This window comes from Hemicordylus capensis, chromosome 4 (genome assembly GCF_027244095.1).
Source record: "Hemicordylus capensis ecotype Gifberg chromosome 4, rHemCap1.1.pri, whole genome shotgun sequence".
Taxonomy (NCBI): Eukaryota; Metazoa; Chordata; class Lepidosauria; order Squamata; family Cordylidae; genus Hemicordylus; species Hemicordylus capensis.
This window is the reverse complement of record NC_069660.1, coordinates 212138256-212156023: the sequence shown is the minus strand read 5'-3', so window position 1 is coordinate 212156023 and position 17768 is coordinate 212138256. Positions and strand designations below refer to the sequence as shown.

The 17768-nt window shown below is 42.5% G+C and overlaps 1 protein-coding gene across 15 annotated transcripts in view; it reads right to left on the bottom strand.

The window, feature by feature from the left end:
* The window catches only part of SYCP2L (synaptonemal complex protein 2 like), a 74006-nt gene that overhangs the window by 33725 nt on the left and 22513 nt on the right, over positions 1-17768 (bottom strand). For all 15 annotated transcript variants that reach the window (XM_053247589.1, XM_053247592.1, XM_053247597.1 and 12 more), the window contains 9 exons: positions 15056-15204; positions 14476-14533; positions 11179-11264; positions 10323-10401; positions 10017-10137; positions 6902-6959; positions 5147-5208; positions 1274-1325; positions 36-85 (listed from right to left, as the gene is read on the bottom strand). In XM_053247589.1, the coding sequence (XP_053103564.1) occupies positions 36-85; positions 1274-1325; positions 5147-5208; positions 6902-6959; positions 10017-10137; positions 10323-10401; positions 11179-11264; positions 14476-14533; positions 15056-15204 (715 nt within the window). The remainder of the gene's footprint in view (positions 1-35; positions 86-1273; positions 1326-5146; positions 5209-6901; positions 6960-10016; positions 10138-10322; positions 10402-11178; positions 11265-14475; positions 14534-15055; positions 15205-17768) is intronic.

The following is a 17768-nucleotide window of genomic DNA, read 5'->3' as shown; positions in this document are numbered from 1 at the left end:
AAGTTTGAGAGAAATTCAACATAAGGTTCTTATACCTGTGTAGAGAAGACTTCTGGGCAAATACTTTTTGCTTCATTTCAGAAACCTGAAAGTAAGTTATACCGAAAATTCTTCCAAACAAGGCTTGAAGAAGCAAGACCAAGACAATTACAATGGATTTACAGGAAAAGTGACAGACTGAAAGCATTCCACAAGACCAAGCTCAGCTCTTTCCAGTGGGCGTCACTAGCTCTGCTTATTGCAATCATGTGACAGATCACATAGATCTTTTTAAAATGGGTATACAACAGTAAATAAAAAGCAACTTCAATGTGTTTCCACTGAGAAGCTACCTCAATCGATTTCACCTCAGCGATTCCAAGTATATTCCTATCAAAACATTATCTGGAACCCACTAACTGGTTTGCTTGTTTGCTTGTTTGTTTTTGCAATGCATTAAACAAAAATTTGTGGGGAAGAAATATATTTGAATCCCTTTGCAAGCTTGGAAACATCTGGGAAGTTACGCAAGATTTAACGTTTTCCTAGAAGCATCTGGGGGAAATTATGGAAAAACAGATACATGTTTTTGAAAATTCTTAGAAAACATCTAAGGCCCTTTCACTATCTTGCTGGGTCTTCAAGGATGTGTTTTGATATTCAGCTATGAATTAAATTCTAATTTATGAGGCTATCAAGACTACTTATGTAGAAGGACTGTCAGGAAAAAAAATAGTTGGAATTTTTGTTTCTTTGCAATGTCAGATGTCCACAACTTACAAAATCCAAAAAAGAAATAACCTATCAAATTGATTCTAGTTTATCTGAAAATGTATATTACTTATTAGGAAGAGTACAATATTATTATCTATCATGAAAATAAAAGAAATCTCAGACATCAGTTTTAAGGCTAGCTTAATAAAACTGATTTGATAATGATTTGAGGATATTAACAAAAGGAGATGTAAATAAAGTGATCCAGCACATTCTACCCAACAGCACATCCTGATCCAGTGGAGTGCCAGTTGCAGAGCCTATACACAGAATCCTCTTTCCCCCATTTCCCCAACATTAATGCAAGCAATGGGTGTGCATGCTGGCAGAGTAGTGGGCTTCTCCTCATCCCCATCTCATATCCCCATCCACACATTGCAGATTTCATGGATAGGGATATGGGAGGCATGCACAGCCCACTCTTTCCCAGCAGTGCTCCCCAACCATGCTGCTAGTGCACATAGGGATTTTTAAAATAAGCACATGATATGGGGAAATCTTCCCGAACAAAGAGTTTTACCATCTCGTGGGCCACAGAGTCAGATGAGTTTTCAAATTCATATGCATCCTCCCTGAAAAAATAAGCATTTACAAATAATTGAACTTTGGAACACTCTTCAGTATAGCAAATAGGACAATGCATTTGCATAGCTATTGGAATTCGGAGATAAAGTTGTACTTGCAACTTTCCAACACAACCATTTTTCTCCTGATCACTTATGAATTCTTGTAGACTGGCATTTTAAGTACTATTCTTTTCCTTTCACTTATCCAGCAAATTCAGTCATCATTCTCCTGCTAACTGGATAAAGAGGCACCTTTTCAAGTGGTGGTTTTCAATATTTCAGCAGGAGGAGAGCAACTATCCCTATGAAACGGAACATCTCTCCTAGTGATGTGGCTGTTGCCCTTGCGTTTCTTTTTAGATTGCAAGTCCCTATAGGAAAGGTCTCTTCCTTCTGTTGAGCCCTTTCACATGATCATATGGGGGTCATTTGCAGGGGGGGGGGTAAAGAGCTCCTACCCGGGTAGCCACAGACAAGCAGAACCTTTGTTTTGGTCTGCAAACTCCACACAGAGACGACTCCAGGCAGCAGCAGTTTCCATTATGGAAAATCGGAAGCTGGGTCCTCTGAGGATTGAAAGAGCTATCCCAGCATGCATTGTGCTGCCAGGAAACTGGCAACTCATTACATCATGAGCTGCCCCCTGATTGGCCTCAAAAGGGCAGGAGGTGGGACCAGCCCTATTGAAGGCATTGCAAGCAAAGAATCAGAGAGTGTGCATCGCAGAGCAGCCCATTCACAGATGCCAGCCCCTGTAGCCACAGCACTCTATTACAATCATGGCTGCTGCTTCCTGAGACCTGCTACCAAAGGCAAATGCACACAGACAACCAAAACATCATGCTAAGAGCACCCACTTTTCATCCTACCTGGGTAAAGAACAAGTTAGAGCAGCTGAGCTAAGTTGGGGGGATTTTCGTGGGTTCACATGACCATGAATTCCTTGGTATACTGCCTTCTAACCTCTTTTTGATGGTCATGTGAAAGGGTTCATTGTGTGAACTGTTTTCAAAACCCGATTGATGAAGAACAGCATATAAATATTCTAAGCAACAAGACTTATTAGTATTGTGTTATGTAAGACCATAAGAAGAGACCTGCTGGATCAGGCCCGAGGCCTATCTAGGCTAGCATCCTGTTTCCCACAGTGGCCCCTCAGATGCCTCTGGAAAGCCCACAGGCAAGAGCTGAGGGCAAAGCCTCTCTCCTGTTACTCTCTTGCAATTGATATTAGAAGCATCTTGCCTGTATGGCCTGTCCTCCATGATTTTATCTAAACTCCTCTTAAAGCCATCCAGGCTGCTGGCAGTTACCACATCCTGTGGCAGAGAATTCCACAAGCTGATAATGAATTATGTGAAAAAGTACTTCCTTTTGTCAGTCCTAAATTTCTTGGTAATAAATTTCATTGGATGACCCCTGGTTCTATTGTTATGAGAGGCGGAGAAAAGCTTTCTCTCTCTCTCCACACCATGCATGATAGACCTCTATCATGTCTCCAGTAGGAATGTGCACAGAACTGGTGGGAGCTGGTTCAAAGGGGGGGGGCGGTGCACGCCAGGTACTTCCATCCGAGGAGGACACTGGGGCAGCAAGGAGGTACTCTGCCGCCCCGACAGGCACTTTTTGAATGGAGCGCCGGCTGGGGAAATGCAGCGTGACGGGTAAGGGCACCCTACCCCGCCCTTAAAGGTATGCCCCCCCCCGCCTTCAAACCGGCCAAACTGCCACTTGTTCGAATCAGTTCAGAGGCCCAAAGGGCCTCCAAACCGGTTCCATGCACACCCCTAGTCTCCATGTAGTTGCCTCCTTTCCAAACAAAAGAGTCCCCAATGCTGTAGCCTTGCCTCATAAGGAAGGTGCGGCAGGCCCCTGATCATCTTGGTTGCCCACTTCTGCACCTTTTCTAGTTCTACAGTGTCCTTCTTAAGATACAGTGGCCAGAACTGTATGCAGTACTCCAGGTGTGGCCGCACCATAGTTTTGTATAAGGAAATTATAATATTGGCAGTTTTATTTTCAATCTCCTTCCTAATGACCCCTAGCATGGAATTGGCCTTTTTCATAGCTGCTGCACACTGAGCTAACACTTTCAACCCCAAGATCCCTCTCCTGGTCATCAGTGTATAAGTACAGTTGGTTTTTTTTGCCCCAATATGCCTCACTTTACACTTGCTAACACTGAACCACATTTGCCATTTTGTCACCCACTCACCCAGTTTGGAGAGATCATTTTGGAGCTCCTCACAATTTCTTTTGGTTTCACTACCCTAAATAGGTTCCTGTAATCTACAAATTTGGCCACCTCACTGTTTACCCCAAGTTCTAGATCATTTATCAATGAATTAAAAAGCATTGGTTCCAGTAAAGATCCCTGGGGGACCCCACTTTTTACTTCCCTCCATTGTGAAAACTGTCAATTTATACCTACCCTGTTTCCTTTCCTTCAACCAGTTACCAATCCGCCCATGAACCTGTCCCCGTTTCTCATGACTGCTAAGTTTTCTCAAGTCTTTGATGAGGAATTTTGTCAAAAGCTTTTTGCAAGTCCTTGTATACTAGCTGGGTGACTCTGGGCCAGTCACTTCTCTCTCAGCCTAGCCTACTTCACAGGGTTGTTGTGAAAGAGAAACTTAAATATGTAGTGCACTGCTCTGGGCTCCTTGGAGGAAGAGCGGGATATAAATGTAATTAATATTAATAATAATACTATGTCAACTGGATCGCCTTTATGCACATGCCTCTTGACACTCTCAAAATAACTCCAAAACGTTAGTGAGGCAAGATTTATCTTTGCAGAACCCATGCTGCTTCTCCTTCAGCAGGGCCTGTTCTTCTCTACGTTTAACTATTATTTCCTCGTGAATGCTTTCTATCAATTTGTCTAGAAAGACGTTAACAGGCCTGTAATTTCCAGGATCCCCCCGGATCCCTTTTGAAAACTGGTGTACACTGGCTATTCTCCAGTTCTCTGGTAAAGAGCCTGATTGTAAGGATAATTTATATATTTTTGCAAAGAGGTCAGCAATTTCACATTTGAGTTGTTTAAGGACTTTCAGGTGGATGCCATCTGGCCTTGGCGATTTATTAGTTTTTCCATATCCAGTGATATAATTTAGCGTGATAATGTCACTATATGATCACTGCATACCAGTTTCATAATTGTTGCAACAAAAGCTACAATTAATTACACCCAGGCACAGTAGATTTTAGAGGATTTCCCCTATATGGTAAATACCTACTCTCACAATGTGGACAATTTATTTTAATTGTGTTAATGTTCTAGTTATTACATTTTAAATTGTAAACCGCCCAAAGATTTGTATATGGGATGGTACAGAAATGTGCCAAATAACAAAATAAATATAGTATGCAACATACAAAAATTCTTACCATGAATAGAGTTTAAATTAATTGAACCATGAGTGAGCTTCTCTCACAATCACCTTTGCCATATCAAAATGGTAACATAAGCACTGATCCTTGCAAGTTATATTAATAGATACAATAATTCTGCTTGAGTACACACATGCGTGAAATAGATTCTCTCACCAAATCCCATTTCAAAAAGTACTGGAAGAAGTCATCGTGTCCCAGCCTCTCCAATAACATTACATACACAGCATCATCCCATCTGATAATTCAAGTTTCTCAAGTACTGCCAAAAAAAAGTACTATTCCACAAACACACTACAACATTATGGCTTTGGTCACCATATAGTTTCCCCTGAGCCAGTAGTGGCATTGAGTGGGTCTTCAACAATACCACATAGCAAAGATATCCAAGCATCTGCAATAAACAAATATAAATAAAAGCACAATCTTACTTTGCTTCTGTTACTTGTTTGTTTGTATTCCCTGCTCCGATTTCCTTCTCTACATCATCATCCTGGAAAAGAAACATGGAGGGCAGCATGTTTACAAATTCCGGAAGAGCAGCTGATCGGTTGGTTCCTCTATAAAGACCCCTAAGCCAAGCCTGATCCTCCAGGGATGCTGGGTGGTCCTAGCTGCCTACCTAGTAGCAAGCAGCCGTGGAAAAAGTGGTTTTCATGCACAACTGCTCCAGGTTTTGGGAGGCCCTCAGCAAGATTTCCTCCCACAGGGGCTCCTGTGGTTGATGCTGTCACCATTTCCTGCCTTCTCCTCACCCAATCCATCACTTAGATGGAGAAGGCAGGTTGCAGTGGTTCCTTGTTGCTAAATACTCAGCCAGCTCATTTGTTTATTTATATAAGCCACTTTTAGAAGTGCATGGAGACCAGTTGAGTGAATGCCAGATTAGCAGCCACACTGGTAGCCCCACCGCCAAATGGCCGGATTGCTGGGGGGAAGTACCACTGCAGCTGCAGCTTCCAGGAGTAGTACCATACATGTAAGCTGCCATCACCTTCTCATTTACTCTTAAAGGTGTCTTGTTCTCACTGCCCCCTCCTCCAGCCACCCTAAGCTTTTTATCCCCTTTATGATAAACAACTTTTAACATACAAATAACTGCTCAAATCCGCTAACCGGTCCACTGTGAACCGGGCCAGATTAGGTTCAATCTCGGACCAGCCCACCTTTCCTGAAGGCCAGTCTGGTCTGCAATCACATATTTCCAGCTCTTCATTTTCCAAACCAAAACTTTGCACAAATTGATACTGTGATGAACTGTTCCACAAAGTCACATTGATTCTCCCATGCTAGTCCAAGCCTGAGTTGAGTGTTAGCCAGCACCCCGAAATAGTTTTATTAACACTGTCAAACCGGCCCGGTTCATGGTGGACCATTTCGCTATTTAACCATTCGTGCACAACCCTATGTTGTTAGTTTACCTTATTAATGAAGCTTGCTTGGCATTTTCAAACTTATTCAGATAATGGGCCATATTCCTCTTTAAAAATACTATCTTTCTGGATGAGGTCAAACCTGCCAGTCCGCTTTCCAGGCTAGTTTTTTGTTGCTGTCCAAGACCATGTGGCAGGCAAGACCGGGGTAGGGACGGTAGTCAGTACAAGACCAGCTGAAGTCTGCAGGGAAGATGACCCTACACTCACCCAATCTCACCCAGCCCAATTCAGCCCCACCCCCCATCAGTCAGGCTAATACAGACCAAGGGTCATCTGGCTCCCCGCCCCAAGAGCTCTGCCCAGTGCAGCTAGCCCAGTCCCCAGCATAAGAGATACTGATGGCTAGAGCAGAAGTTAAAGTGTATTTATTCCTTTTTACCAACACTGTAACCTGTTTTGGGAATGCAGATTAAAAAGCAGGATAAAATCTAACACACAGTGTCAAATGGCCACATTTAAGAATTTGTCTCAATGGCCACATTTTAGAAAAGGAAACCAATTGCCAAGGAAAAGTGGGCCTGGTTTTTTAAAGGGATTAATATTGCTTAAGTGTTCAGGAAACACACACACACACAAATTCCTTTGCATGTTTACAGCATGACAGGTCACAAGAAAGAAAAGAAAGTGAGCTCAGAATATGAGAATGAATCCTGCTAAGGTTGCAAGTAAAAGAAGGGTTGAAAAATAAGATCCAAAAAAACCAAACAACTAAGTCGGCAATGCTGTAATTGAATGCAAATTCAAGCATACCTCCAAGAGGAGTGTTTCTACAGCCTGGAGATCAGATTCTTCTTCCGCACTTGGCACACTATGGACACAAGATAATAACAGGATAAAAATGATTCTTCAGAATTCTAAGGCCAATAGAACCAGATTTCAAAGTGGCAAGAATGTTTGAATCAATACAAAATGCATCTGCTTGGAAGAGAGTTCCACTGATTAACAGTTCTCTGCAAAAATAAGAACTTTTTTGAAGGTCTCATTGACATTTACAAGTGAATATTTAGGATTTAGGTTTTATTTGAAGGAAAGCAAACTTATTACCTGTAAAACAAATACTGCAGGAAAACGGGTGTTACTATTAACATATCCTGCTGACTGAGCAAAGAGGCACCTATTCAAATTGGTGATTCTCTTTATTGAGTGGGGGAAAGCAACTGGCCCTATCCATGCCCAGCACAGCATCCTTCCAGTGGCTGTTGCTAGTGTCTCTCATGCTTCTTTTTAGATTGTGAGCCCTTTGGGGATAGGGATGCATCTTTATTTATTTTTATTTCTCAATGTAAATTGTTTTGGGAACTTTTGTTGAAAAGCGGTATATAAATATAAATTTAAATATAAACATAGATAGATATAGTGGTAGTAGTACTACAAGCCAATATTGAGTATACTACCCAGAAAACAAATTGTAAGAAGTTCATCAGTTACCACAAGTACATCATTTGTTCTTTTGATGAATCAAACTGAGAAGAGGCTAAAATAAATTCAATACTAATTGCAACAAGTAGAACTGGATTTAGCACCCTGGATTTATTTCTTTTTCTAAATGCTCTCTCTCTCAGGAGAGGGAGCAGTTGGCACAGGTAAAGTGTCAACTCCTGTTGACCAGAGAAAAACCACAGGGCTCTTTGGTAGAATACAGGAGTGGCTTATTATTTTTTTAAATTTTTTTTACATTTATATCCCGCTCTTCCTCCAAGGAGCCCAGAGCGGTGTACTACATACTTGAGTTTCTCTTTCACAACAACCCTGTGAAGTAGATTAGGCTGAAAGAGAAGTGACTGGCCCAGAGTCACCCAGCAAGTCTCATGGCTGAATGGGGATTTGAACTCGGGTCTCCCCGATCCTAGTCCAGCACTCTAACCACTACACCACACTGTGCAGTATGAAATGATGTCTTTCAGCATCTTCCTATATTGTTGCTGCCCGAAGTAGATGTTTACCAGTGGGGATTCAAACTGGCAACCCCTGGCTTGCTATTCAAGTCATTTCCCCGCTGCGCCATTAGGTGGAACAGACTATAGCCTAAATATAACCAGTTCATACCAGTCATATTTTGTAAACTGCCCAGAGCTGTTCGATGGGGCGTTATAGAAATTTAATAAATGAATATTAGTTATTGTTTTATGCTGCCCAACACTAACCATTTTCAATTGTAGTCCATTTTGGCCCACATGCAGAAAACATTTAGTGCAAATCAGAAACATTTTGGAAGCAGTGCTAGACCAACTCATTTGGTGGCAAAGACAGAAAAATCAAACGGCGAACCCCTTCCAACCCACAAACACCACCATGGGCCACAACCTACAAGCAAGCTTGCCTATGCCTGCCTCCCTGAAATGAACAGGAGCTGTACAAGAGAACTACATTCTGTCCAGATGCTCAGGGCTGCAGGATATGGATATACCCTTTGCTCTTATAACACTCTGGAAGCAGGGTATGCTGGGAGAGATGTGCACAAAGTAGGGATGTGCACAACTAGTAGGGATGTGCACAAAGTGTTTCATGCACATCTGGGGCAGCGGAGAGTGAGCACTTTAAAAAGGAAGAAGGCAGGTCTTACATGCCCCTCTGTTGCAACCCTGCCCTGCCCCAGAGCAGCGCTGTTTCTATGCAGCAGCCGGGCTCTCTGTTTGCTGGCTGCACTTGCTTAGGAACAGGAAAGTCCCTGTTCCCAGCAGGAAACGGCATGTGAGCATGTGCAGATGCCATCTTGAGTGCCCTGCCAGCTGGGGCAGCTCCAAGCAGTTTCAGCACCTGGAAATATGCTTCGAGCACATCCCTAGCAACTAGCTGTAGTTCTAGAGGCCAGAACAAGGGTAGCCAACCTGAGCCTCTCCAGCTGTTCTTGGAGAACTCCCATCTTCCTCAGCCACAACGGTTCACAGCTGAGGAGGATGGGAGTTGTAGCCTCAGAACAGCCAGAGAACCTCAGGTTGGCCATCGCTGGAGTTGCAAGGGGTGGAGGAGGAAGAAGAGGCAAAATTTTAACTCTTGATGAAGTCAAGAGGGAGAAGAGGCAAAATTTTAAGTCTTGATGAAGTAAGCGTCTTACCTGCCCTGGTTAATGATTTACATAGGATTTGTGTTGCTACAAGACAGGTCGATTGACCACCGAAAGTTCTTTCTTGCTCTAAACATCTACAGGCCACTTAGATACCACTGGCCCTGTACAAGCAACATCAAAAGGCCTGCCCAATGTAGAATGGCTAACATTTAAAAACTTTTTACACAGTGGATTGTTCCAACCATGGAGAGAAGTGTCCGCATATTCCTGGCAGCATTGGCACCCATGTGCATAGGCACCATGCAATGGGTGGAGACTTTTAGGCAGTACTCAGATAAGAACAGTAGCATCTAAACTGGGCTTTTCGCACACGTTCATGCAGTAAAAGCACAATGGTGCTACACAGCAGATATCCCTGCTGAGCAAAGAAACACTCACCTTTTTAAAGTGGTGATTCTCTTTATATAGCAGGGGGAGAGCAACTGGCCCTTGCTGGTGTCTATCTCATGTTTCTTTTCTAGACCACAAGCCTTTGGGGACAGGGAGCCATTTTATTTATTTATAAATATGTAAACCACTTTAGGAACTTTTGTTGAAAAATGGTATATAAATATTTGTCGCATTCGTCGTATAGCTTATGACAGGGAGAGGCAACCTTTGGCTTTCCAGTTGTTCTTGCCTTCAATTCCCCAGTCACAATTTATTTTGATGATGATGCGAGTTTTAGTTCAGTAACAGCTAGAAAGCCAAGGTTGTCTACCCCAGCTTATGAAATAAATGTCTTTCCTCCAACTTGATTTTTACATAATCAAGCTGCCTTTTCAGAGAGATTTAACACAACAAAAACAAAGCACTTACATAGTTATATCCTCTTCTTTCAATGGAGAAGCTTTCGACATAGTTGCTATGTTCAACGGCTGAGGAACGTCCAATGAATTTGTTGGATACTCTATAGTAACTGCTGCTACATCAGTGGAAGCTTTGAATTTTTTTTAAAAAGGATGTATATTAGCCAGTAAAGTGTTTATAAAATATTAAGGGTCATGTAAAAAATAAACAGGCATTCTAAACAAGTTTACTTGGAAGGAAATCTGTTGATTTAAATACAAACTTACTTTTAAGTAAGTACAATTAGAATCACAGCACTAGAAAAGCCATTCTGACCTTGACCAAGACTAGTCTGCTCCTTTTCTGTCTGTTGACTGTCTCTAGCGGCTGTGGCAACTGCAGGAGGAATCATTTTCTGAGAAAGAGAGAGGTGTTTTTTTAAAATACACACACACACCCCATATTACTGTCACTGCTACACAACTTTTATGAACACCATCAGGGTTGGGGGTGGGAGGGGAAAGAATACTTGCCTACACCTGAAGTTAAAAAGGTGCCTACTTTCCCAGGCTACATCTGGGAACGGACTTGTAAACAGTCACTTGCAGTCGGTAAGAATTCCATGGAGGTAACCAGATGAGGGAAGTTTTACTAAATTTGGTGGTGGTATCCATTTAGGCTACAAACAACTAGTACGGGCTCGTGAAAATTACTGTGGGTTAGCCATTTTTATGGACACTGGCAAGGCTGGATGGAAAAATAAATTGATTGTAGCACAATCAAACATCCACATTTTCCTCCCCCGCCCCCCGGAAAAACCTTCCCTGAGTTTGCAGCTTTTATTCTCACCCACCAGCCTTCCCCGCAAATAATTTTGAGGGAAAACATTTTTGTACTTCAAGCATTAACACACCTGATAGCTTACCATTTGCCTAGTCTCTGCTCTCATAGTGCCCAGTTCTTCGTCTTATGCCCTTCCCTCCCACTTTCTTTCCCCTGTCATACAAATCTGCCTATGTTAGCAGTCTTACAGCTATTATTTTCTCTCTCCTGTTTATGGGTTGAGGAGGTTGAGAGAGTATCTGCGCCCCCCCCCATTAATTTTCCACAATAGTAATTATATTAAGGAGAGAGCAGGGCAACAGTAAAAACTCCTTCTGGCGTGTCTGCCCCAAACCTCAAGTATACTTACTATTATCACAACAGACTGATCACTCAGCTGCGATAAGGAATCTGCACTCGCAGCATCTTCTCTCCCCTCCACATGGCTGCTTATTTCTGCAAGATAAGTGCATTAATATGCTCCATTCTGAAGCATCATCCTGGGATTTCTTGGACACTTATCAGGGCCTCCTCAGTGAGAATATCACAAACAAAAATATATGAAATATAAATATCCATCATATAACCAACAAAAAGAGAACATGTTCACCGCTAGAACGTTGCTATGTGCAGCCACAGGGGAGTGTTTGGGGATGCATTCCCCTTCCATGCAGGGCCACGAGGCCTGGTCAGCACCATGTCAGCTGGCCATGCATCCTGGGACATGTCCCAGAATCTCAGCCTTACACAGCAGTGCCATAACAGACATGCAGTTTTATGCTGTCCTGAGGGCACTACAGCAGCTGTCAAATATTCTGTGTCAAGGGTTCCCAACCTGCAATACTCCAAATGTTGCTGAACTACAATTCCCATCATCCTCAGCTACAGTTTATTGTGTTTGGGAATGATGAGAGTCGTAGTTCAGCAACATCTGGGTACCACAGGTTGGGAACCCCTGTTCTAAGTCATGTCTAGGATGCAAGCAATGATATACAGTCTCCAAGTCCCTGTCCCCGTCCCCAAGCATTAACATATCTGATAGCTCACCATTTGTTACCTAGTCTTTGCTCTCACTGTGCCCAGTTCTTGTTCTCATGCCCTTCCCTCCCACTCTCTTTTCCGGCCCACACAAGGCAGTCTACATTGGTAGTCTTACAGCTATTATTTCCACCTTCTTTGACCTCCCTTGCTATGGCCCCTCTTGATTGCTCAGTTCCATGGTGAAAACCTACTCCTAAGGCATGTACTATTGCCTGTTTTATAAGCACAGTACCTAGCAAAAACAAAAAGATATCTCTCGTCAAGAACATATGTTAAATGTACCATTGACCTAATGCACATGAAAAGAGATGGCTCTTAGTACAAATGAAGCATGACATTTTAACACAGAACCCACCAATCTCACCTTACCCCTTATTTAATTTCCCTGTAAACATGGGGAACCAAACCCTATCAAGGAATGTCCCTGGAATGCCAGCTGTTTTGAAGCAGAAACATGAAGAGCTTGCAATACTACCTCACTCTCCTACCTCTCCTGACATTAGTCATGAAAACCAGAGTTGAAAACTGGGGCCTCCACACTTCAGTATTCCAAAGCATAATCAGAGTTGCATGGAGGAAGCCCACCACAGTTGTGAAATAAAGTCGGCAAAAAGGAAGAGAACAGGAAGAGCTTTTTTAAAGTGGTGGCTCTGTGACAGTTGGCACTGAAGTATGCAGAGAGACAGGGACAAAGATATGGTTCAGGTTGTGTGCATTCTGGTCACCACATCTAAAAAGAGGACAGTGTAGAACTGGAAAAGGTGCAGAAGAGGGCAACCAAGATGATCAGGGGCCTAGAGCACCTTTCTTATGAGGCAAGGCTACAACATCTGGGGCTATTTAGTTTAGAAATAAAGATGACTGCGGGGAGACATGATAGAGGTCTATAAAATCACGCTTTTGTGGAGACAGTGGACAGAGAAAAATTCTTCTCCCTCTCACATAACACTAGAAGCAGGGGTCATTCCATGAAATTGATTGCTGGGAAATATAGGACCAACAAACTGAGGTATTTTTTTACACCACGCATAATCAGCTTGTGGAATTCTCTGCCACAGGATGTGGTGACAGCCAACAACTTGGATGGCTTTAAGAGGGGTTTGAATAACTTCATGGAGGAGAGGTCTATCAACAGCTACTAGTTGGAGGGCTGTAGGCCACCTCCAGCCTCAAAGGCAGGATGCCTCTGAATACCAGTTGCAGGGGAGTAACAGCAGGAGAGAGGGCATGCCCTCAACTCCTGCCTGTAGGCTTCCAGTGGCATCTAGTGGGCCACTGTGTGAAACAGGATCTGGACTAGATGGGCCTTGGGCCTGATTCAGCAGGGCTGTTCTTATCTTCATAAGTGGTTGCAGAGTACTATGAGAGTACTATGCTCAACTGCTTTGCCAAATCTGGGGAGTAAACATCAATGTTAACTACCACTAAGCAACTGAAAGCAAGAATAGGCTTCTTTGGGATGCCCTTACTCCATTTCCCTTACTCTGTCACTTTCTCCTCAAAACTCTCAGGCTCAACGAAGCCCCTCACATGAAAGGTTTGCTGGCTAGAGTGTGCAAGCAAGCTAATTCCTTGTCTTTCTTTGTGCAAGCCACAAATACTTAAAAGTACGAGGCCTAGAGCCACTTCACACAGACGACAAATATACAATGAATATTTATGTACTCCTTTTCAACAAAAGTTCCCAGAGCAGCTCTTATTTATTTATTCATTTAAAATAAAAATGGCTCCCTATCCCCAAAGGGCTCACAATCTAAAAAGGAACCTAAGATAGACACCAGCAACAGCCACTGGAGGAAGACTGCTGTGCTGAGGAACGGAGGCCAGTTGCTCTCCCTCTGCTCAATCAAGAGAATTTCCACTTTAAAAGGTGCCTCTTTGCTCAGTTGGCAGTGGTAAACATGTATGTATACCACCTGACTACACTCATTCATATGCAGATCATGAAGTTTTGAGAACCAGCTCAACTGAAACACACTGTTTCTGAGGTGATGTGGACACACTCCCTCTAATGGCTCATTTATATATGCAAATCATTTGAATGTTGCAGTCATCATGTGTTAGCTAGCCCAGAGAGGCACAGCATAATACACTCAGCTTTTAAAGAGTCAACTGCCTTGATGATGTGTATATGAAACACAGTTACAATTAGTAGCCATCAGCCACAAATTAACTTGGCTGGGAAGGCTAAAAACTAGGTTTACTCCTACTGCTATCTGCCAAATAGGATTCTTTTACTTATAGCTACAATAAAAAGGCCCCATGAAAATGTAATGCTCAATCATGGTTTATTTTTCTTTTTTAAGAATGGTTAAGTGCTACATCTGAATACCTAACAATGGTTAAGGAACTGGCCACAAAAGTCAGATGTGAAACTATGGTTGGAAACAGTGATTTGCATTCACCATGATTAAATATTTTAGTTTCCCCTCTGCTTAAAAGGCAATAAACCAGTCTTGCTGGTACTTTCCTACACATGCCCTCCAGGCTTAGCAGGTTAAACCATGGGCACTCTGTATGTTTGGAATTTTAACCAAAGTTAAGGCAACACATCATGGTTAAGCTTAACCATGAATAATGACGTCCACACTGGACCCTAGTGTTGCCACATTCAAATGACACTCACCTCTTCCACTTTGCTGCGGCTGATCTCTACTGCAGTTATCATCTGTGTCCAACATTATCTATCAAATTAAGTTATTGAGAAAGCAGGCTTGAATCGAGGAAAACCAACTTCTTATGATAAAAGCTTGAAAAAGTTCAGATTTTGTAACAAGCCAAGGAAGAGGACTAATGCCCATGAACTTAGGTGAAGAGAATTCATATTAGACTGCTTATTAACAGACACACACACAACCAAGTAAATGGGCATAATCAGTTGTTCATATCTGGGTCCAGGTACCCTTATAGAAATATATGACAATGGGAGTACCCTACATCAGCACCAATAACTACAATTCAGTTAAGGCTAGGCAAGTTTTTCAGTTACTATCAACAAAATAAAAGTTATATTTGAACATGCGTATGTAAAGAAAGTTTATTCCTAAAAATTATAAGCCACTAGTTGAGTTACACAAAAGGAAAATACCTATTTCTAGATATATTCAAACAAAGTATACCAGTGACACAGAGAATTCTCAAATTCTTGGAGAGCTTCAATACAAAGATTTTTAAAAGGTGGGGAAGGGGAAGAGAGAAATACTTGCCATCATTTTTTCCTCCCCCAATGCTTTACGAACTGGAGTTGAAATGTCAAAATGGCTATCAAAGTGAATTCTGATATTTGTTGCTTCTTTTTTGTTGATTGAAGCAGAGTTCTTCATGAGCATTTTAAGAATCTTCTCTCCCTGTTCCTCTTTATAAGAAAAAAAGAAACAGATATTTCCAGCAGCTCCCAATACCTGCCACTTTTTTAGAATAGCTTGAACGACCTTGCATGTGCAGTGTTTTAAAGGATGCAAGATTTCAATGTCCCTTGTGGTATGGAAAAACTGAAGCCTGATACAGAAGACAAAAGCCTAGTTTATAAATACATCACATGACGATTGCAGCACCAGTGGCAGCTTACATGCATGAGTGAATCATCACCATAATTTAAAAAACAAACCACAGATTAAAATGTTAGTCTGTGAACTAGCACCATAAGGTATCCTGGGACACCTTAAAGCATGCCATTACAGGGACACACGGTACTGCATCTACTTATGAACTATTTCTTAGAAGACACCTCTATCTCCTAGTCAATTGGCCTGCCTTCTCTTTGAAGATCTCCCATCCCACACACCCCTCCAAAACTTCACTTATGTCTTTTGTCCATTCCCATGGTGACTAGGAGAAGCAGCAAATGAAAGGATGCTATTATTTGCTTTCCAGCTAGGCAACAAGCACCATAGTGCTCTCACTGGTATATATCTCATCCTTTTAAATAAATAAAATTTAACAATATTGATTTCAGATATCACCAGTAATTCAAACATTTAACATGTTTCAAATTTCAGAAAAGGAAGAAAACAAGCATCTTACATATTTCAGAATGCTCAAACAATTAGGTCAATTAGTAAAATTCCTGCCTAAGAAAGCCTTTAAAATTTACACTTATAAAAGAATCTCTCAGTTATCATACATATATTGTCATGTCCTCGGTCTCAGATAGCGAGGAGGAAGGGGAAGCCGACAGCCTTCCAGCTGATGCAGGGGGTGCCTGAGGGGCAGAGCCCAGCTGTCAGTTCCCAAGAGACGGCTGAGGAGGGTCTGGCTGGTATTTCAGAGCAGGCACAGCAGTCTGAGGCAGCAGAGACAGCGACAGACAGACTAGAGGATGAGCTGTGCGGGCAACCCACACTGACTCCACAGCAACGGCGTGTCACAAGGCGAAAAGCACAGCTGGAAACTATCAGGAGGAGTAAACGCCTCTTGCAGAAGGCTGATAAGACTTGAATCCCTGCCAGCCGAGAGTTATCAGCTTGGACTATAAAACACGTCAACAGCTTTCTGTTAGCTGCTGGAAGACAATGTTTGTCAACCCTCATGTCGACAGCTTTCAGCCCGAGCCTGATATAGAGAACTATTCCAAGCTGTGTTTCGTTTCTGCAGCCCAGTTTGTATTGTGGACTATCTTCCTGGACTTCCCTTCTGGGTGGCCAGGTTGCTGACATATATTTCATTTAATCAATCAGAATTATGAACAAGATTAATAAGTGTTATATTTTGGTGGGTCCAGTTTGAGACTTGAAGCAATTTTATCCGTAACCATTAGCATCCATATCCTGATGAACCAAGATTTTAAAAGTATATTACATCTTCGTACTGCTGCTGGATCCAGTTGTCTGCAGGGGTCCCATTCTCCACTATAATTGTGGATAATGCAGGATTAAGGCAATGGGAACAGGGGGTTCAGTTCCTGGAGGCTGGAAAAATGGGCAAATATAGGTGAAACACACACCCCAAAATGGGGGAGAAGTGCCCTACCATGCTTCATGGGTCTCCAGCAGTCCAGGAATGCACCCCCCCACCACCACAAAGTCCCCAATTTTTTCATGAAAAATAATGTATGGTGGGGGGGTTGGTTTTTATTTTAATGAGCCACAAAATAGCTTCTTTTCTGAAAAATATTGTTGGAAATGACTTCGGAGGTCATTTTCTGCCACCCTGATACTGCAAATATGCAGAAATTACCACCACCTCAAGGTCAGGTGTCAATTACCAGACCACAGATACACGGAACTGAGGACATCAGGTCTGCAAATAGTGAGGTTTGCCTGATTATTAAAAATAGGTATATTAAAAAAAAATTTCCTAGCTGGATCCAATTAGAAATTTTATATCTCCTAGCTTTAAAGTGCTAACACACAGCTTCAAAAAGATGAGACAACATAAAACTGTGCGGCTGTAATACCATCAAACATTTTCCTGATTCATGAGTACGGTATCACTTTACAGCCTGGGTGAAGACCACTACAGCAGCTGAAATGGGCACAGAGCTGACATTTATTTACTTGCTAAAAGCAACCACTATTTTCTCATAGCAAGCAAAAGAGTGGATAGTTGGACCACTAAGTACACACACACACACACACACACACAGCTAGCAACCATGCTTGCACCTTGCAATGCAGCAATTCCACACCTGGAGCCCTAGATGGCACAATGGTTTTGACACCATTCCACCCTTGATTGTTTATGTAGGCGATAGCGGTGGTATTATCCATCTGAAGTTGTAGTACTCCCTCCTGAATGATGTCCTGAAAGGCTTGCAGTGCCTTGCATGCTGCCAGAAGCTCCAGGAAATTGATATGATGTTTCGTCTCTCACTGGTTCCATCAGCCTTGAGCCCTGTGCTCTCCTAGATGAGCTCCCCATCCGAGCACGGAAGCATCCGTGGTCAATGTGCAAGTGGGTATCGGGGTCTGAAATGGAACC